At 48.0% G+C, this 22002-nt stretch overlaps 1 protein-coding gene across 13 annotated transcripts in view; it reads left to right on the forward strand.

Moving 5' to 3' along the window:
- Positions 1-21421, forward strand: part of MAP4K1 (mitogen-activated protein kinase kinase kinase kinase 1) — a 241426-nt gene extending 220005 nt beyond the window's left edge. For all 13 annotated transcript variants that reach the window (XM_068250530.1, XM_068250536.1, XM_068250540.1 and 10 more), the window contains 6 exons: positions 43-220; positions 7355-7423; positions 9432-9521; positions 16670-16740; positions 17865-17914; positions 21014-21421. In XM_068250530.1, the coding sequence (XP_068106631.1) occupies positions 43-220; positions 7355-7423; positions 9432-9521; positions 16670-16740; positions 17865-17914; positions 21014-21086 (531 nt within the window). In that variant the 3' untranslated portion in view covers positions 21087-21421. The remainder of the gene's footprint in view (positions 1-42; positions 221-7354; positions 7424-9431; positions 9522-16669; positions 16741-17864; positions 17915-21013) is intronic.
- Positions 21422-22002: the final 581 nt, after the last annotated feature.

A 22002-nucleotide genomic window follows, 5' to 3' on the forward strand; every position in this document is an offset into this window, starting at 1 on the left:
GTCCTCCACACTTTGATGCTCTGTCTTTTCTTCTAATTGCAGCATTTTGATTTCCCCCTTCCTTGTCCACTGAGGATATTTGAGATGCTGGTGGTCCCAGGAGAACAGTACCCACTGGTGTGTATCGGGGTCTGCAAGATAGCCTCCTCCAGTTGGAAAATCCAGTTCCAGACCATCAACCTCAGCTCCCTGAGCTCCTGGTTTACAGACCACAGAGAAGGTGCCATATAAGTATATTCGGTCGTTAATGGCTGAAGCAATCTGTTGTAGTATAGAATATTTACCCTATGTGAATCCACCACAAGCTGCCTGCAATTACCCTGGTTTATACTTCTTACCCTTTTCTGTGTATCCAGGGTGTGCACCATCATTTAAACCCACTGAAAAAAAGGGCCTTTAAAGGACACCCATGAAGCATAGAGATATGTGGAGGCTGACATATAGATTTCCTTTTAAAGGGAACCTTAACTGAAGGTGATATGGATGTTTCCTTATAAACAATACCAGTTGCCTGACAGTCCTGCTGATCTCTTTGGGGCAGTACTGTCTGAATCACACACCTGAAACAAGCATGCAGCTAATGCAGTCTGACTTCAGTCTGCACCTGATCTGCATGCTTGTTGAGGGGCTGTGGCTAAAAGTATTAGAGACACAGGATCAGCAGGAGAGCGTGCAACTGGTTTTATTTTAAAAGGAAAAATCCATATCCTTCTCAGTTTAGGTTCCCTTTAATGCAATACCAGTTGCCTGGCTAGCCTGGAAGCTCTGCCTCTAATACTTTAAGCCATAGACCCTGAACAAGCATGCAGCATATCAGGCGTTTCTGTCATTATTGTCAGATCTGACAAGATTAGCTGCATGCTTGTTTCTGGTGTGATTCAGACAATACTGCAGCCCAATACACCAGCAGTGCTGCCAGGCAACCTGTATTGTTTAAATCGGAATATAACCCTGCATTTCAACTTTGCTCTAAAACATTATTTACAGCATATTATATGCAAAAAGCATTTTTTTTAACTAGACCAGCATTGGAAGGGTTAAACACAGAGGTTTAAAGTTCTGTGGAGAGATATGCAGAAGTTCAGATTGTTACATTCTATTTAGTTAAAATGTATCTATTGATAAATGTTACACACTCTTTGGCTGTCCTCCAGCTCATTCTCAGTCAGAGAGATGAGTCACACTTAGATACATTTATGTAAACAAAATGTATCTATGTCAGCTTCGGATGCGTCTGCAGAAATCTCCAGGAACTTTTAAGCCCTGTGTAACCCTTCCAATGCTGGTCTAGTAAAAAAAAAAATGCTGGTTGCATATAATATACTGTATATAATGTTTTAGAGCAAAGTTGAAATGCAGGGTTATATTCCGCTATAAAAGAAAATAAATATGGCAGCCTCCATATTCTTCTCTCTTCAGTTGTCCTTTAATTGTCTGTCTTGGAGTTCCACCTCTTCCATATGTCTAGAAACGAATGGTAGCATTGTTATAGCCAGCTCAGTTGCCTTTATCTGGCTGGTACTTGGGTTTATGGGTCACAGAAAGGGAGTTTTGCTATAAAAAATTTACTTTAAAGAGACCCTCAGCAGTAATCTAAAATGGCCAAATGAACTTACCTGAGGCTTCCTCCAGCCCCTCGTAGCTTGTGAAGTCCCCCAGCGTCCTCCGGGCTCCCTTCATTCTTCCCACGGCGGCTGTGTTAGAGCGATGACTTCAGAGAAAGTCGTTTTTGCAAAGTAAACACGATCATCATCGCAAATACTTCAGAATCAGAATCAATTTTATTTCGCCAAGTAAGTTTGCACCTACAAGGAATTTGTCTTGGCAGTTGCTTAACAAACGCAAACAAAAACAATACAAGGACAGACAGTGTGTATATTGCAAGTCAAGGACATTTATGCAAGTATAGTGGCAGTAAGCAATGTGAGAATTGTTCATTTACAGTTCTGTGCTGATTACTTTCAGTCCTAGCAGCTCTAACGTGGTTCAGCATTAAGTATGGCTACCGCTTGAGGAAAAAAGCTGTTCCTGTGTCTGGAGGTTTTGGTAGCGATTGACCGGAATCTTACTCCTGAAGGCATGCGCTGGAAGATGGAGTGAGCTGGGTGAGAGGGGTCAGAGGCAATTTTGGTTGCTCTCTTTCTGCACCTGCTAGCGTAAAGATCCTGCAGGGAAGGTAAGCTACAGCCAATTATCCTTTCCGCTGATCGGATGATGCGCTGCAGCCTCCCCTTTTCTAATGCTGAGCAGGAGCTGAACCATACAGACATAGATGATGTTATGGTGGATTCAATAATTGCAGTGTAGAACTGCACCATTAAATTTTGAGGTAGGCCAAACTTTTTCAGCTGCCATAGATGGTCCATCCTCTGTTGTGCTTTCTTGACAATAGTGGCCATATTGTTATCCCATTTTAGGTTGTGTGAGATCGTGGATCCAAGAAACTTGAATAACTCTACCTGGGTTATTGTGGATCCATTTATTGTTAAGGGGAGGTGCTGGGGGGGGGGGGGAGATCTCCTAAAGTCTATTATCATCTCCATGGTTTTGAGAGCATTTAGTTCAAAGTTGTTGCTGCTGCACCAGGAGGAAAGCTGTCCCACCACATGCCTGTATGCAGACTCACCTCCGTTTTGTATGAGACCAACTACTGTTGTGTCATCTGCAAACTTCAGAACCTTAACAGATGGATCTGTGGAGATGCAGTCATTGGTGTACAGTGAGTAGAGTAGTGGGGAAAGCACACAGCCCTGGGGTGCACCAGTACTGACAGTCAGAGAGCTTGATGTGTGTTTACCAAGTCTAACATGCTGTCTCCTATCGGTTAGGAAATCGGTTATCCATTTGCAGATGGATTCATGTATGTGTAGCTGGGAGAGCTTGCTGTGTAGCAGAGATGGCATTATGGTATTAAATGCAGAGCTGTAATCTATAAATAAAATCCTGGTGTAGGTTCCTGGGGTGTCTAGATGCTGTAGTACTTAATGCATACACATGTTCACGGCATCATCTGCGGATCTGTTAGGCCTTGTATCCTTGTATCCACCCCTGTTGGAGGGGTATACCCCCTTTTTCCTTTCTACGGAGAGCGACTTCTTAATCCTGAGTGGGGACAGGTCTAATCTCCTCACCTGCCTATACAGTGGTTGCCTAGGAGATAACCCTGGTTTGTGAGGATAATTTATACTCTTTAAATATACCATCATTGTCGATACATACTACACTATTATTATTGGGCTCTCTGTGTCATCTCTTTTGTATCAGCCAAAGTCGTGAAAATGCGTGGCCCCTCTGCGCGCCCCTCTCGCGGTTCATTCTTTCAAGAACGAGATGGGTGTGCGGAAGGGCCGCGCATGCGCAGTTGTGCTTGGCTTCGGCTAAAGTCACCGATCTAACAGTGCCGCCGTGGGAAGAACGAGAAAGCCTGGAGGATGCCCGGGGTCCTCACGTACTACGAGAAGCTGGGGGAAACCTCAGGTAAGTTCATTTGGCCATTTTTGATGCCTGCTCAGGGTCCCTTTTCACCTCCGTTTAGGTAGCAATGCTATCACAGTGTTTTGGGTTTTTTTTGTTTTCTTTTAATCCGGCTATTCTCATGTCTTTTCAAATGTTTTTATCATACTTTTTAGCTGTTAATAGGGCAAATTGTTACTCTTGTGTTTTGTTGTTTGTTTGGTTGGTTTTTACTTATTCAAACAGCATGAATTAGGTGACTAGAACGGATCTGAGGAGCCTTTAAACTTTTGTTGTTGGTACCCTTTGAAAAGCACAACTTGTCAATTTCATAAAGCACAGATTTCGTACCTATTCAATGCTTAATCCAATAACCATGAGTTTTCCGCTTTTATTCACCTTTGTAATTATCCCCTGTAAGACAGCTATAGCTGAGACCAGGCTCTGAGGATGGGGTGATGGGGAAGTCTTTTCTGCTGCCATACAGGTAATAAATAGTCCTGCTGCCAGTAGTGGTGAGGTAGCGTTTTGATATGTGCTGCATCACTCAACACTTGGCTTGATGCACAAGTGAATGATTCGCAGCAGCAGGACATAAGTAGGCCTGGCTGTGGAGGCTGCAGGAGATAAGGAGGCATGGCTATGGAGGCTACAGGAGCGGAGGCATGACTATGGAGGCTGCAGGATCGGAGGCATGGCTATGGAGGCTGCAGGAGATAAGGAGGCATGGCTATGGAGGCTGCAGGAGCGGAGGCATGGCTATGGAGGCTGCAGGAGATAAGGAGGCATGGCTATGGAGGCTGCAGGAGCGGATGCATGGCTATGGAGGCTGCAGGAGAAGAGGAGGCATGGATATGGAGGCTACAGGAGCGGAGACGTGGCTATGGAGGCTGCAGGAGCAGAGACGTGGCTATGGAGGCTGCAGGAGCAGAGACGTGGCTATGGAGGCTGCAGGAGATGAGGCGTGGCTATGGAGGCTGCAGGAGTGGAGGCATGGCTATGGAGGCTGCAGGAGTGGAGGCATGGCTATGAAGGCTGCATGAGCGGAGGCATGGCTGTGGAGGCTGCATGAGCGGAGGCATGGCTGTGGAGGCTGCAGGAGCGGAGGCATGGCTGTGGAGGCTGCAGGAGCGGAGGCATGGCTGTGGAGGCTGCAGGAGCGGAGGCATGGCTGTGGAGGCTGCAGGAGCGGAGGCATGGCTGTGGAGACTGCAGGAGCGGAGGCATGGCTGTGGAGGCTGCAGGAGCGGAGGCATGGCTGTGGAGGCTGCAGGAGCGGAGGCTGCAGGAGCGGAGGCATGGCTGTGGAGGCTGCAGGAGCGGAGGCATGGCTGTGGAGGCTGCAGGAGCGGAGGCATGGCTGTGGAGGCTGCAGGAGCGGAGGCATGGCTATGGAGGCTGGAGGAGCGGAGGCATGGCTATGGAGGCTGCAGGAGAAGAGGAGGCATGGCTATGGAGGCTATAGGAGCGGAGACGTGGCTATGGAGGCTGCAGGAGATAAAGAGGTGTGGCTATGGAGGCTGCAGGAGTGGAGGCATGGCTATAGAGGCTGCAGGAGATAAGGTGTGGCTATGGAGGCTGCAGGAGGAGAGGTGTGGCTATGGAGGCTTCAGGAGCAGAGGCGTGGCTATGGAGGCTGCAGGATATGAGGAGGCATGGCTATGGAGGCTGCAGGAGCGGAGGCGTGGCTGTGGAGGCTGCAGGATATGAGGAGGCATGGCTATGGAGGCTGCAGGAGCGGAGGCGTGGCTGTGGAGGCTGCAGGAGCGGAGGCATGGCTGTGGAGGCTACAGGAGCAGAAGCATGGCTGTGGAGGCTGTAGGAGCAGAGGCATGGCTATGGAGGCTGCAGGAGTGGAGGCATAGCTATGGAGACATGGCTATGAAGGCTGCAGGAGCGGAGGCATGGCTGTGGAGGCTGCAGGAGCGGAGGCATGGCTACGGAGGCTGCAGGAGCGGAGGCATGGCTACGGAGGCTGCAGGAGCGGAGGCATGGCTACGGAGGCTGCAGGAGCGGAGGCATGGCTACGGAGGCTGCAGGAGCGGAGGCATGGCTACGGAGGCTGCAGGAGCGGAGGCATGGCTACGGAGGCTGCAGGAGCGGAGGCATGGCTGTGAAGGCTGCAGGAAATAAGGAGGCATGAATATGGAGGCTGCGGGAGCAGAGGCAAGGCTGTGGAATCTGCGGGAGAAGAGGCATGGCTATGGAGGCTGCAGGAGCAGAGGTGTGGCTATGGAGGCAGCAGGAGCAGAGGTATGGCTATGGAGGCAGCAGGAGCAGAGGTGTGGCTATGGAGGCAGCAGGAGCAGAGGTGTGGCTATGGAGGCTGCAGGAGCAGAGGTGTGGCTATGGAGGCTGCAGGAGCAGAGGTGTGGCTATGGAGGCTGCAGGAGCAGAGGTGTGGCTATGGAGGCTGCAGGAGCAGAGGTGTGGCTATGGAGGCTGCAGGAGCAGAGGTGTGGCTATGGAGGCTGCAGGAGCAGAGGTGTGGCTATGGAGGCTGCAGGAGCAGAGGTGTGGCTATGGAGGCTGCAGGAGCAGAGGTGTGGCTATGGAGGCTGCAGGAGCAGAGGTGTGGCTATGGAGGCTGCAGGAGCAGAGGTGTGGCTATGGAGGTTGCAGAAGCAGAGGTGTGGCTATGGAGGCTGCAGAAGTGGAGGCATAGCTATGGAGGCTGCAGGAGAGGAAGCGTGGCTATGAAGGCTGCAGGAGCGGAAGCGTGGCTATGAAGGCTGCAGGAGCGGAAGCGTGGCTATGGAGGCTGCAGGAGCAGAGGCGTGGCTATGGAGGCTGCAGGAGCAGAGGCGTGCCTATGGAGGCTGCAGGAGCAGAGGCGTGCCTATGGAGGCTGCAGGAGCAGAGGCGTGCCTATGGAGGCTGCAGGAGCAGAGGCGTGCCTATGGAGGCTGCAGGAGCAGAGGCGTGCCTATGGAGGCTGCAGGAGCAGAGGCGTGCCTATGGAGGCTGCAGGAGCAGAGGCGTGCCTATGGAGGCTGCAGGAGCAGAGGCGTGCCTATGGAGGCTGCAGGAGCAGAGGCGTGCCTATGGAGGCTGCAGGAGCAGAGGCGTGCCTATGGAGGCTGCAGGAGCAGAGGCGTGGCTATGGAGGCTGCAGGAGCAGAGGCGTGGCTATGGAGGCTGCAGGAGCAGAGGCGTGGCTATGGAGGCTGCAGGAGCAGAGGTGTGGCTATGGAGGCTGCAGGAGCAGAGGTGTGGCTATGGAGGCTGCAGGAGCAGAGGTGTGGCTATGGAGGCTGCAGGAGCAGAGGTGTAGCTATGGAGGCTGCAGGAGCAGAGGTGTGGCTATGGAGGCTGCAGGAGCAGAGGTGTGGCTATGGAGGCTGCAGGAGCAGAGGCGTGGCTATGGAGGCTGCAGAAGCGGAGGCGTGGCTATGGAGGCTGCAGAAGTGGAGGCATGGCTTTGGAGGCTGCAGGAGATGAAGAGGCCTGGAAGGAGGGCGGGGTACGAGCCTGACTAATTAGTATTGGGGTGGCATAACATAATTGTCTTTTTTTTTTCTTTGGAGTGACATATCTTCCTAACTGCTATTTGTGAAACATGCCAAATAATGAGATGAGAGATTTCTAGAAGTAGTTGTTCTGGAGAACAGTCCATATACTGTCTACACTGTCTCATTTATTACACCTCTTATAGGTGTTTTCACGCTGTATTTTTACCCTCTTACCTTTATTCCACTGGCTGTGAGTTTGTTGCAGTTGTGTAATCTAAAAACTGCTGAGGCTTGAAGGCAAGTACAAAAACCACAGTATTTCTGTCATTTTCACATTCTTTTTAAAGTATAGGCACAACTACAAATAATTATGGGGTGTTCAGTGGTCATGCATTATGCCTCTGTACGTACCCTGCTATATTAATATGACTTGTGTTTTCCTTTTGCAGAGGGCTCGGGTTCAGGTCCAGCACAGGTGGCACAGATTGGCTGTGGTCAGTTCTTGGTACTCACAGATAGTAAGTATTTCCACATTCCCTCACCAACTCCTTTTTAAGCTCGGCAGCTGGCTGAGGTCTGTCTGGCATGATGTGCCCGGCCTCAGATGTCCTCTCTGCCAGCGCTGGCATTATATGCCCAGCCTCAGATGTCCTGTCTGCCAGCACTGACATTATATGCCCGGCCTCAGATGTCCTGTCTGCCAGCACTGGCATTATATGCCCGGCCTCAGATGTCCTGTCTGCCAGCACTGGCATTATATGCCCGGCCTCAGATGTCCTGTCTGCCAGCCAGGGCCGGTTTAAGCAACAAATGGGGCCCCAGGGCAAAATAAACCTGGGGGGCCCCCCCAACATATACCCCGGAACAAAAATCGGCATTAGGGGACCTTTTTTGCAGCTGGTATAACAGGGTGTGAAGTCCCAATCGGTCGGAGCTCCACATTCTGGCTATCCCAGCCTGCATGGGGGACAAGGGGTTAAAAAGTTTCAGGACAGGGGACCCCACATAATTAAAAAAAAATAAAAAAATTCCCACACTCTAAACATAAAAAAAAAAATTGGGAAAATAGGAAAAAATGCCAGGGATCTTCATACAGCCATATTGCGGCTGTATAGCGATCCCTGGCCAAAGCGCTGCGGCTGCGTATAGACCCCCTGGAAACCCCGTCAGGAAATTTATTGCGCTTTCGTTTGATGCATGTAAAATTACACTACCGTTAGGTTTGCTACTAAAAGTGACATTTACCGCATTTAAAAGTATACTTTTTTCCTTTGAAACTTTAAAATCGATTTTCTCAAAAACTATAAGGTCTTTTTGAAAAATTGTTTTTTCCTCTTATTCCTAATGATCTCCTTAACATATCCTGCAAAAGAGTTTTTAGCATTTAAGGTGGATTTGCTATTAACCATTAAAGTCGGCAGGTTTTTAAATGTGTATTTCTTTTTTTTTCCTTTGAAACTTTAAAATCGATTTTCTCAAAAACTATAAGGCCGATTTGAAAGTTTTTTTTTCCCTCTTGTAGCCACTGGGGGCCCCTACAAGCTCTGGGGCCCTAGGGCAGCTGCCTCCTTTGCCTTAATGGTAGCGCCGGCCCTGCTGCCAGCTCAGGCAAAAACACGTAATCATCTCAGCCAAGACTATATATAGTTTTGTGTTCACATCTCAGTCTAGCTAACACGTGTTCTCCCCAGTCCTGTACTGTATATCATCTGTCAGGCTCATTTCATATACTGTAAACAATTACAGGAAGGACAAAGAGCATTTTACCATGAAAGTTGAACCACTTCAGCCTACAAGCCATTTTACCCTTAAAGTGTACCAGAGATGTCAAATTCTAAAGCTTTGATACTTACCCGGGGCTTCTTCCAGCCCCATAAGCTTGTCTGAGTCCCACGCCGTCCTCCCGCGGTCTGCCGTTCAGCCGCGATCAGCCCCAGTAACTGTCTCAGTCGCCTCAGTCCGGGTCTACTGCGCATGCCGGGGCTGATGGCGGCTGAACGGCAGACTGTGGGAAGACAGCGTGGGACTCAGACGAGCTTATGGTGGCTATATTATAGGTACGTCTTAATTGGTTCTGAGCTGGTAATGATCACTTCTATAGATGCTTTGAATAGTAGTAATCAGGCAGGTTTTGGTGCACAGTATAGAGTGCTGGGGGGCCCAATGTAAAACTTGCACCAGGCCCATAGCTCCTTAGCCACTGCCCACTACTATAATGATTGGGCATCTTGTTGGCTGGAATTTGACTTTCCTGATGGGGTTTCCTATTGGACCCTGATAGTGGGGCAGATCAATTTAGTGATGTGTTGCAGAATAATAGAGTGTAAAGGAAAATTAAGGAACCTACCAGAAAATTCAATATTTGAATTTACTGTTATGCATTCCTGTTGGTCCATGTAAAAGCATGCACAAATGCATTCCCCCATTTTTGGTGTGTAGATAACTTTCAGCCTTCCATCTCTTTCACCATCAGCTCTTGCTACATTTGTTTTTCTGCACATAACTTTTTTTTTTTGTCTATTTCAGATACACTAAATTTGGTAGATCACTGTGGAGACCCACTGCACACATCTGGAGTCACTAATGTCTCTTTTCCTTTTGTGGCGGACGCAGTAGGTGAGTTTGTTGTCATTCCCTCCATTGAGGGTCACTGCTGCACTCTGGTTAAGCTGTCTGTTAAACGTATAAATATTGGGCTTGATTTTTGAAGTTTTCAGAAGATGAGATTGTCAAAAAAAAAATCTGAACTGGATGTTTAAAGCACACCTGTAGCCAAAGAAAAATAAAAAGTTTAAGGCTAGGTTCACAGTGGGACGTTGTGTTGTAAAGTTGCAACACAACAACACAATGTAACAAAAAAGTGGTAACGCACATTATCGCTGTGTTAGCGTCGCATACAGTAAAGCATACAGGCAATAAAAAGTATGGTTTTCTTGTACCCGGTAACGCACTACAGCAGTGCATTACAATAACCCTACACGTTACAATGCAACAATAACGTCACCCTGTGAGGGTCTTGTAGGCTTATCATTGCAGTGCAGTAAGCTGCGTTAGGGCTGGTTCACACGGGCGTCTGCTGAGCTTTTGCTTGGCATTGTGTTCAAACGCCAGCGTTTAAACGCCAGCGTTTAAAAGCTAGCTTTTGAAAGCTTTTGAAAAGCGTTCAAGGCTAGCAGTTCTGGTCTCTGCTATTGTTTCCTCGCGTTTACCGCCTCTGAAAGCAGCATGTTGCTTTTGAGACTAGACGCAACGCTGGGATCTACTGCCAGGCTTTCATGAAAGCCTGCAAAAGCCAGCTCTAAACGCTCCCATTCACTTGCATGGGATGGCAGTAGATCCCAAAAAACGCTGCGTCTTAAACGCTGCGTTAAACGCCACAAAAACGCCCGTCTGAACCAGCCCTTAAGTGTTTATAACACATTACCGAAGTGTCCTACTGTGAACTAAGCCTGATACCAGAGATGGGGGCCCCAGAGACTTCCCTTATCCTCCACGACCAGGATCCTCTTCATCTTTGCATTTAGCCATGCTGCGAAGGTGCCAGTGGGTTTATGCCTGTGCAGTAGCATGGAGCCACTTGTGCATAGAGAAAAAGATTTGCACAAGCCGGCTTAGTGCTATTGTGTTGGCATGAACCTACTGGCGCCTGCGTACTAACATTGAGCCTGCTGCTGTGCAGGTCATACAGTGCGGCTGCACTTATACATGGAGGGGAGCAGGCCTGTGTGCAATTGTTAACATAATGTCAAACATTGTTTAGACAGTTGCAGCACAGGAGCAGGCTCTGCCTGCTCTCACTTACCATGTCAGAGTTTCTACAAAAAGGCACACTAAGTGCTAATTTGCACTACAAGAGCTTTTCTGAGTGCTTTGTGATTTTAAAAGCTCTTGCTAATGTTAACCTATGTGTCTGTTCTCACTGGAGCGATGTGATTTTGTAAAAATCCCCCATAGTATTTAGCATTAGCAAGAACTTTTGAAATCTCTAGCGTTCAAAAAGTTCTTGCAGCGTGAATCATTATCCTCTGTATAATCACTTGCTTCTGAAAGCATGTCATGACTTTTCTACAGGGCTGTTTCCTCTTCTTCCTTTAAGTTCATTTATTTCAGCATATGTTTATTTCTGTGTTTATCTGCATGAAGGAGGTGTGGCATCTTCTGAGGAGTGGGGTTTAACGAGGACCTGTAACTTTAAAACTTCCCCTGGGAGGTTACTTACCTCGGGAGGGGAGAAGCCTCTAGATCAGGGATATCAAACCGGTCCTTCGAGGGCCGAGGTCCTCACACATTTTTGATACAGCTCAAATGAATTGATGGGTCTGAATCAGGAAAGGTGTGGTCCATGAGGTAGAACACAGTCCTCTCTTTCTCAGTCCATCCTAAACACTGGCATGGATCTGGCCCTCCAGGCCTGGAGTTCCACACCTGTGGTCTAGATCCTATTGAGGCTTCCCCCATCCTCCTCCGTCCCACGGTGGCAGCACTAACGGTCCCTGACCGGCGGCCATGTAAATATTTACCTTGTAGGACAAAAGAGATGTAAAGCTGGCACTGCTGTGGATGCTGATTTATTAGTATAAAAATATATAAAAAGTCACAAGTGCAGGTTTTCAAAAATGATAAATACAATGGTGCACATACCAGAGTGAGAGGAGGCACAATGATGGTGCTGGGTGCAGGATGCCTGACGGCCGTTTCACGGCGAATGCGCTTCTCTGGAGGCTACAATCCGATGGGGGAAGGCTTCCATGTTAAATATTTCCTGGAAGCCATCTGACAGCGTCACGCCGTAAGGTAGCGCCACCCTGTACACCTCTGTACGTTTGGAGCACATCTGCATTCCAGCGGTATGCAGGCATAAGTATCTAGGCATGACAAATGACGCGGGCCAATTGGTGTTCGCGTCCAGCATTATTATGCTAAGCGGATGCATAGAAAAGGACGCAATGGAGTGAAATCACTCCATCTAGCAGCCAAAATAAAGCGCAATGGTTAAATAAATGCCAGGCATCAAATGGGAAGAGAAAGTGGGGAAATAATAGTGGAGAAGGAAGGGAAGAGTGTAGAATGGAAAAAGACCAGGCAGAAGTCTGGATAGGTGGGAAATGAAAAGGTAGACAGGGAATCCATAAGTGCATGGCAAATACAAAACCATATGCTAACACACAATGGTGTGCTGAATCAGAGGGTGAGGAGAAGAGGTAAGGGAAAGGAATAAAACCAAAAAGGGGGAGGATAGGATTCACCTTCTAGCCTATTGTCCACAGCTCTACGCACCAGGTGTTTGCTGTAGTGCCAACCCAATACCATCTCTTCATCTCCTAAATATTTACATGCCCCAGCGCAGGCACAGTAGCGGCTTGCCTGCGCCACAGCTAAATTTCCTTGTTGGTTGTGGTTTTGGGATACAGAGGCTTCTTCAGTTTCTAGGCAAAATTGCACCCAGGGCAAGGGTGCAAAAATTGCTCCCACCCCCTTCCCCCAAGCTAATTCGTCCATCATGGGTGCCATGCACTGACAGCCTCCAGTACCGCTAAAGGGCATCAGGTTTTATAAACGAGGGTGACGTGATGACTTGACATCGGACTCAAGCAGCACAGGAGGAGTCTAGGAAGGTGATTTCGCTGGTAATCTTCTTTATTCTTCCATTTGTTTGCACCGCACGTCACCAGCTCCCTAGTGGTTATGTCCTTCTGCCTGCGCCCCCCTTCTTCTACTTGCCAATCTGTGCCCAGGGCTGTTGCCCTTCTTGCCCTGCCCAAGAAACTGCCCTTCCCCAGGGGCCATTTTTGAAGTTACAGAGTCTCGTTAAGGCATCAGGACATTTGTGTTTATATGTACATCTGGTCCCGGTAACTTCATCTGCCAAGAGGGTAGAATGGAGTCAGCTGTTTATAGAGCATTAAAGGCTTATATATAAAGAAGTGGCAATCTGATTGTGTAGCATAATCAGCACTTCTATGACTGTCAGTTTTTAACTGGAACCCAATGTGAGAGACACATAAAGACTGTCATACTTCTTTCCTTTTGAACAATACACATTGCCTGGCTGTCATGCTAATCCTTCGAATCAAATACTTTTAGCTATCGACCCTGAACAAGCATGCAGATCAGATGATTCAGCGACTACTTCAGCCAAAGAGATCAGCAGGATAGCCAGGCAACTGGTATTAATTAAAAGGAAAAAAAAATATGGCCGTGTCCATATGCCTCTCATTTTAGTTTCCTTTTAAGCGGGTCATTTGTAAAATAGCAAATGGTTCTTTTCGCAGTGGTGATCAGACTGCTTACCATAATTACCCTGCTGTTCTGATCCTAAGCTCCATTCGCTTGAAAACTGGAAATGGTGAATGAGCACTCACCAAATCCAAGAGGGCAACATCTGCAATTGCAGCTACCAACTACCACTGTTTAAAGTGGTGATATGGTGCAAAAGTGAAGGGTTTTTTCTTTGTTTTGTTTTTTTAAATACTACTGATTGAGGCCTCATTCACACCTAAAAACGAAAACACAAGCGTTTTTGTGCGCTTTTTTTACCCTTCCGGCGCTCCCCTGTGCACTGCGTTTTTGTGCGCTTTTTTTACCCTTCCGGCGCTCCCCTGTGCACTGCGTTTTTGGTATAAGAGCTTTTCTAAGCGCTTTTCCAGAGCGATTTTGTCATTCACTCCCTGACGCAAGTTGGGAAGTGAACTCTTTGACCCGGAAAAGAATAAATATGTATTTATTCTAGATACCGCAATCGCCGCACAAAGCAGTTTTGTGAGTGTTTAACGCTCTTCCTATACCTTCCATTATAGCAAAAACACCCCCAAAATGGTACAGGCACTGCTTTGCTGAACGCACAGCGCACAAACCACGCTATAAACCTTCTCATAGAGATTCATTGCACAAGCGTTTTGTGGGCGATTTTAAAAATTGCCTGCGTTTGAAAAGGCCGAAAACGCCCCTAGTGTGAACGAGCCTCAAAGTCATGCAAAACAGAAATCTGCCTTGTAAAATAGAAGGTATTTGCAATTATTCAGGTCACAGTGAGTATAGGAGGTTGATGCAGGATTATGTAAATTTATGTATCTTGAAAATAGACCAATTGAAATCTGCCCAGGTGAAATGTGATGGTTTAATTTTCAAGCTGCAGTCATTTGCATACAATCATTAAATCAGCGACCATCCTTAGTAAATAAAAATATGAGACTATATTCTATGTGACTAATATTCTATTTTCAGTTTTTGGGCTGCATGTAAAATCTGCTTCATTTAGCTGCAAAAAAATAAGTAAAAACAGAAGTACTGACCCTTTGATCTTTTGAGATCTTACATGTTCTCAGCAGTGTTTCTTCAGCCAGATAAAAGTGTTTTGCCTTTGATTTTGCTTTTCAGATCATTTCACTGTATTCGACATGCTGTTTAACCAGCTCATTTGCATAGATCAGGGCTGCCCAATAGGTCGATCGCGATCTACCAGTAGAGCGCGACCGCCTTCTTGGTAGATCGCGGCCTCTCGGCCGCGTCTCGTAAAATTTGTTGCGGCCAGCAGCTCGTGTTTAGCTGCTGGCCAATAAGGATGCATGCGAGGAGAGAGGCGGCGCGGCCGCTACGTCATGGCTGGGGGCGGCGACGGGCAGCCTGCAACGTGCGTGCTTGTAACGTACCCGGTGCCGCCCCCAGCCATGACGTAGCGGCCGCGCCGCCTCTCTCTTCGCCGCCGCTTCTCCCCTGCATCCCATTGGCCTGCCAGAGTCTCTCTTCACCTCTGACTGCCTGCAGGTACATATACCTGGCTAGCCTACACTGGGGGCCCATACACCCGGCTAACTACACTGAGGGCCCATACACCCGGCTAACTACACTGAGGGCCCATACACCCGGCTAACTACACTGAGGGCCCATACACCCGGCTAACTACACTGAGGGCCCATACACCCGGCTAACTACACTGAGGGCCCATACACCCGGCTAACTACACTGAGGGCCCATACACCCGGCTAACTACACTGAGGGCCCATACACCCGGCTAACTACACTGAGGGCCCATACACCCGGCTAACTACACTGAGGGCCCATACACCCGGCTAACTACACTGAGGGCCCATACACCCGGCTAACTACACTGGGGGCCCATACACCCGGCTAACTACACTGGGGGCCCATACACCCGGCTAACTACACTGGGGGCCCATACACCCGGCTAACTACACTGGGGGCCCATACACCCGGCTAACTACACTGGGGGCCCATACACCCGGCTAACCTACACTGGGGGCCCATATACCTGGCTAACCTACACTGGGGCCCATATGCCTGGCTAACCTACACTGGGGGCCCATATGCCTGGCTAACCTACACTGGGGGCCCATATGCCTGGCTAACCTACACTGGGGGCCCATATGCCTGGCTAACCTACACTGGGGGCCCATATGCCTGGCTAACCTACACTGGGGGCCCATATGCCTGGCTAACCTACACTGGGGGCCCATATGCCTGGCTAACCTACACTGAGGGCCCATATGCCTGGCTAACCTACACTGAGGGCCCATATGCCTGGCTAACCTACACTGAGGGCCCATATGCCTGGCTAACCTACACTGAGAGCCCATATACCTGTCTAACCTACACTGGGGGCCCATATACCTGGCTAACCTACATTGAGGGCCCATATGCCTGGCTAACCTACACTGGGGGCCCATATACCTGGCTAACCTACACTGGGGGCCCATATGCCTGGCTAACCTACACTGAGGGCCCATATGCCTGGCTAACCTACACTGAGGGCCCATATGCCTGGCTAACCTACACTGAGGGCCCATATGCCTGGCTAACCTACACTGAGGGCCCATATGCCTGGCTAACCTACACTGAGAGCCCATATACCTGTCTAACCTACACTGGGGGCCCATATACCTGGCTAACCTACATTGAGGGCCCATATGCCTGGCTAACCTACACTGAGGGCCCATATGCCTGGCTAACCTACACTGAGGGCCCATATGCCTGGCTAACCTACACTGAGGGCCCATATGCCTGGCTAACCTACACTGAGGGCCCATATGCCTGGCTAACCTACACTGAGAGCCCATATGCCTGGCTAACCTACACTGAGAGCCCATATACCTGTCTAACCTACACTGGGGGCCCATATACCTGGCTAACCTACATTGAGGGCCCATATGCCTGGCTAACCTACACTGAGAGCCCATATACCTGGCTAACCTACACTGGGGGCCCATATACCTGGCTAACCTACACTGGGGGCCCATATGCCTGGCTAACCTACACTGGGGGCCCATATACCTGGCTAACCTACACTGGGGGCCCATATACCTGGCTAACCTATACTGAGGGCATGTAACCTATGCTGCAGGCACATATACCTGGCTAACCTACGCGGGGGGGGGGGGGGGGGCGTGCTTAGACGTTGGTAGATCTCCTGGCCTCGGCAAATTTTAAAGTAGCTCGCGAGCCGAAAAAGTGTGGGCACCCCTGGCATAGATACTTACAGTGCAGGAAAACAATAAAAAGGGACTTAAAGGACTAGTTCCACCAATAATTTTTATTATGTACCTATGTTCATCTCCTCATGTCAGTTCAAGTATGCTTTAAGCTGATTATCACTTACATAGTTACATAGTTATTTTGGTTGAAAAAAGACATACGTCATCACTTGTGTAACTATAGAAATCAGCTGACCTCCAGAGTTATAAATAGGCCCCTAAAACGTTTTGTTTGCCTGACTGCCAGCTGTGTGATATCAGATTCTTGTTTTGCAGCCATTTCTGGAGATTATGTGCTTGTTTTAAGGAGCAAAGGGTTCCAGGTGCTCAGGCTGCAGACAGCAGAGGTGAGTACTGATGGGAGGGGGCATGTGAATGAATGAAGCTGTTGCATGTATAATGAAGGCATTAGTAGCGTGTAAAAAAACAAAACATTTGTATATACTTACAGACCTGTATGTAGAAGCATGTACAAAATACAGTGACAGATGTCAGCCTTCCCTGGACCACCTAAGCCAATGCATCTGCAGATTTTTTTCAGTTCTAGGGCTGCCCATTAATGATAGTTTTAAGGAACAAATGGAATTGATTGGATAAATTGATCGCTTGCTCTTCATTGACATCATCAACACTCAATCATCCGCTAAATTGAATTGTTAATGGGCATCTTAAAGCAAACCTGAACTGAAAATTGATAGGCAGTGAAATGCCTCTCAAACTCTCACAACTGCTCACTGCTGCCTGGTAACTGCCTGTGGCTGCCTGACAACTGTTTGCTGAGCACACAGCTCAACAGTCCGTGGAAAAGAGGCCTAAAAGTCAAAATAAACATACTTGCCTCCCGTGTAGTCTACTTATCAAACTCTTTCTCCGTCCTCCATTTTGAAAATGGCCATTACCCCATTCAATCACGTCGTCAGCAGAAGCCGTCAGTCGGGGAGCCGTACAGATGAGAGGTCTGTGTTCGCCGCGGGAACTGTGGGGTAGGCAAATCGTGCTTCTGCGAATTGTATTTACACACGTGGTGCGGAGGAGACATGGGGGGGGTTACCGGAGGACAAAACGGGGGGACAATACAGTAATTCGCCAACATTGCAGAGGTTCGTATCAGCGGTCGTTCATAAGTTAGGAATTCCCTATATTTGGCATATAAGCTGCAAGGACTTTTTCTCCCTATTTTTTGGGGAGAAAAAGTGTGTCCTACATGCTGCAAAATACAGTATCTCCTCAGAGATAACTCACAAGAAAAAGTAAAATGCATATGGGCCCTGGTCTTGACAACAAAGGGAGGTATTCATTTAGTGACTGAGGTTCAGGTAGATCCAAACAAGGAACCAGAATGTTAAGCAGGAGTGAAAAAAAAACAAAAACCTTACTAAAATCTGTGACGCATGTGCGGTCTGTCTGTGGGCTTTGCTGTAATCGCTCTGTCCTGTGCACTCACATTGCTGATATGTGCTGTTCCTCTTAGGTGGTTATCGATTGCACAGATCGCAGCTTACGGATGCTCTCCTCTGACAGGTTAGTAGATACCAAGAAAGATGTGTATGTGTATTCTGTATGGATCTTATTCTTCCATCTTCTTACTTTACTTATGAGGGCCTTTTACCACTGCATGCACTCTGCTCCTATATGCTGAGAACATAAGCACAGAGGAAAAACAATGGTGTTCTCCCATCTATACTTGGGATTGGCAGTGGGAAAAGGCCCTTAGGGTAACAGGTCCTGAACACTTCTGATTGAAATCTATGCCCTGTGTACTGCCTCTCATCCCTACCAGGGTGTAAATTTCATTTCATTTCATACATTTAGCTATGGCTAAATGTATTAGAGGCAGAGGATCAGCAGGGCAGCCAGGCAACTGGTATTGCTTAACCTCCTTGCCGGTTCAATTCCTCCGGCAAGGAGGCAGCGCTGGAGGTTTTTTTTAGTTTTTTTTTTTTTTAAATCATGTAGCGAGCCGAAGGCTCGCTACATGATAGCCGCTGTGCGGCAGCATCCCCCCACCCACTCCGATCGCCTTCGGCGATCAGAGTATGCAGGAAATCCCGTTGAGAACGGGATTTCCTGCAGGGCTTCCCCGGTCGCCATGGCGACGGGGCGGGATGACGTCACCGACGTCATGGACATCGGGACGTCATAGGGAACCCCGATCCTCCCCTCAAAGCTGCCTGGCACTGATTGGCCAGGCAGCGCAGGGGTCCGGGGCGGGGGGGAGCGGCTCGGCGCGGCGGATTTCGGCGGATCGGCGGCGAGCGGAAGTTACAAGCAGCTAGCAAAGTGATAGCTGCTTGTAACAAAAAAAAAATTATGCAAATCGGCCCAGCGGGGCCTTAGCAATCCTCCTGCGCAGGTTACTCCGAACTGAGTTCGGGATAACCGGCAAGGAGGTTAAAGGGTATGTCCAAGCAATTTAAAAAAAAAAATCTACTTACATGGGGCTTCCTCCAGCCCCTTGCAGCCAACTTGTCCCACGACGCAGCTTCATTCACAGCCTGCAGTCCCTGCCGGTACAGAGGCCGACCTCGCGAGGTCATCCTCTACTGTGCATGCGCAGTACACTCTGGACAACGTAGACTTAATTGACAGCAGTGCTCGCGCAGGCGAAGTAGAGGAGGTCGGCCTCTGCACCGCTGAGCTGAGCCTGAGCATTTTTATCTGTACTTAAAGGATACCACAACTGACATGTGGCATAATGAGATAGACATGGGTATGTACAGTGCCTAGCACACAAATAACTATGCTGTGTTCCTTTTTTTCTTTCTCTGCCTGAAAGAGGTAAATATCAGGTATGTAAGTGGCTGACTCAGTCCTGACTCAGACAGGAAGTGACTACAGTGTGACCTTCACTGATAAGAAATTCCAACTATAAAACACTTTCCTAGAAGAGAATGGCTTCTGAGAGCAAGAAAGAGATAAAAAAGGGGGAAATTCTTATCAGTGAGGGTCACACTGTAGTCACTTCCTGTCTGAGTCAGGACTGAGTCAGCCACTCACATACCTGATATTTAACTCTTTCAGGCAGAGAAAGAAAAAAAGGAACACAGCATAGTTATTTGGGTGCTAGGCACTGTATATACCCATGTCTATCTCATCATGTCACATGTCAGTTGTGGTATCCTTTAAAATAAGGAACACTTTTGCATACAATGTACTGTATGTGTAATTGTCTTTGAGTCATACTCCTCCACGGCCATTGTTTGCTAATTAGATGCAGTTATAATGATCTTTTTCACTATTGTGTTTGCAAAAAGCTGTGAATGCATCGAGTAATGCTGAGATTACACGGGTCAATTCTGGCGCTCAATTCTGAGCCTGATCGTTTTGCTCGCTTGAGTCTCATTTTCCAATCATTTTTCTTATCTTTTTTTTCAATTCACTTCAATGACAAATCGAGCGGCAAAACGATCGAACAGTGATTGTAAATGACCATCTAATCAGCTCAGAATCGAGCCGTGTATTCCCAGCATAAGTGTATCTGTATTGCAGAAAGATCAGCACACTCAGATGTATAATGCAAAACTTCAAGCTCTTTTAATGCAAAAGGTTTCCATAAAATACAATTGGTGTTCAACAAGGACCAGCAACTCGCCGTAGATGGGCACCAAAGACACCCGAAGTCCATCAAATGCCCGCTGGCCACCTTGTATAGAAAGTCCATGAGGGAGTAGAGTCCAAAGTCCACAATCCAAAGAGAATGTGTCTCAAATCATGGTGACAGACACTAACCTAATGCTGTTTCGGACACTTGCCCATCTTAAAGCCGATAAATGTGCACTCCAATTATCGGCTTGAAGATGGGCAAATGCCCAAAACAGCATTAGGCCAGTGTCTGTCGCCATGATTTGAGACACATTCTCTTTGGATAGTGTGACTTTGGACTCCTACTCCCTCACAGACTTCCTATACAAGGTGGCCAGCGGGCATTTGATGGACTGTGGGTGTCTTTGGCGCCCATCTACGGCGAGTTGCTGGTCCTTGTTGAAGACGAATTGTATTTTATGGAAACCTTTTGCATTATACATCTGAGTGTGCTGATCTTTCTGCAATACAAATAATTGAGTGCCACCTGGTGCTCTGGATCATTGCACCTCAATTACGATTAGGGGAGTGCAGCTGGGTATTTCTACTTTGCTGGAGTAAGTGTAGCAGCCAGCACTACTGTGTGAGTTAGGTGCCAGGGGTTCCTCTAATAAAAATATCTGTGATTTACGGACCCAATATTTTACTATACACTTACCTGGCAAAGCGCCCATTCTCATACAAACCCTCCCCTCCTAGTGCCTAACACATGAACTTATCCCTCCTAATTCTTAAAATTAACCCTTGGCACCCAAACAACAGGTTTTCTTTTTTTATATTCCTCTGATCCCTTCATAGTAGCTGATCAACTTCTGGTACCACATTGGGCGTTCAGCTCCTCAATTACCGATACATACCATTGCCGTCTATTACATGCCTCCAGTCCCAGTGCCAAAATCACCTTATCTGTCAGCATGGACTCACTGCATGAAAGGGATAGGACTCTCTTGTGTAAACACACTCCTCTCGTGGGAGCTAAGGTCTGCATACACTCCACCTTGGTTCTATTTCTAACCTCTTTGTTGTTCTCTTTTCCAGAAGGAAGATCATTGTAGAGGCTCCTCAGCCTGGTAGTAGCAACTCCACCAACTTATATATCCACGAGTGTTAACAGGCCTTCCTCTGGCTCCAGAGAGTGAGTGTAAATCAGGATTGGGGCGAGTTGGTTCTAAATCCCCCCTCCCCCTATTATTTTCAGGCACATGCCTGGACCGTATGCAGCAGAGCCTCCTCACTGTGTATCTAGCAGGAGGTGGCATCTAGCTGGTATGTGGACATCTGGCTCAAGCAAGAGACTGTACAGAAGATACCCCTCGGCAGGGTGAGCTCCCCCTGAATGGGGCTGACTAATAACTTGTTGCCGTATAAGCTTCATGTATTGGCAGTATAATGGGAGATGCTGGATGAATGTCTTTGTAGTAAACCTTTCATGCACTTGTATGGAAATGGTCTCCTCATTGTTTATGATGTGTTATGGGGGCCATATACAAAACTATCCATGACTGAAGCAGGGCAGGTTTGTAGGCTTCTTGTACTGAAGCAAATGAAGCTGGCGAGTAGCTGGAATGTATCCCCACTGTCTGAGGGGTTTATCATTCTCTTCAGCCAGGCATACAGCGTGACCTCCATTTTCTACACTGCCGTAAAGCAATACAGCCTGGTCACAAACCTCAGGACTACTGATGAGCAGAACATTCCTACGGACATGCAAATCCCCACCGACCCTGACGGCATATTCAATTAGCCTGTGAAAACCACTTAAAAGGAACCCGAGGTGTGAGACGTATGGAAGCTGCCATGTTTATTTCCTTTTGACACTATAAGCACTTTTCTGACCGCTTGTGATTGATTAGCGCTTCCTGAGCGCTTTTTAAAAATCTCTCCCATTCACTTTTATTAAAATCATGGTAAAAAAAAGTTTCAAAGTGAACCTGAGGTGAGAGTGATATGGAGGCTGCCATATTTATTTCCGTTTAAACAATACCAGTTGCCTGGCAGCCCTGCTGATTATTTAGCTGCAGTAGTGC

The sequence above is a fragment of the Hyperolius riggenbachi genome, chromosome 8, assembly GCF_040937935.1.
Source record: "Hyperolius riggenbachi isolate aHypRig1 chromosome 8, aHypRig1.pri, whole genome shotgun sequence".
Lineage (NCBI taxonomy): Eukaryota > Metazoa > Chordata > Amphibia > Anura > Hyperoliidae > Hyperolius > Hyperolius riggenbachi.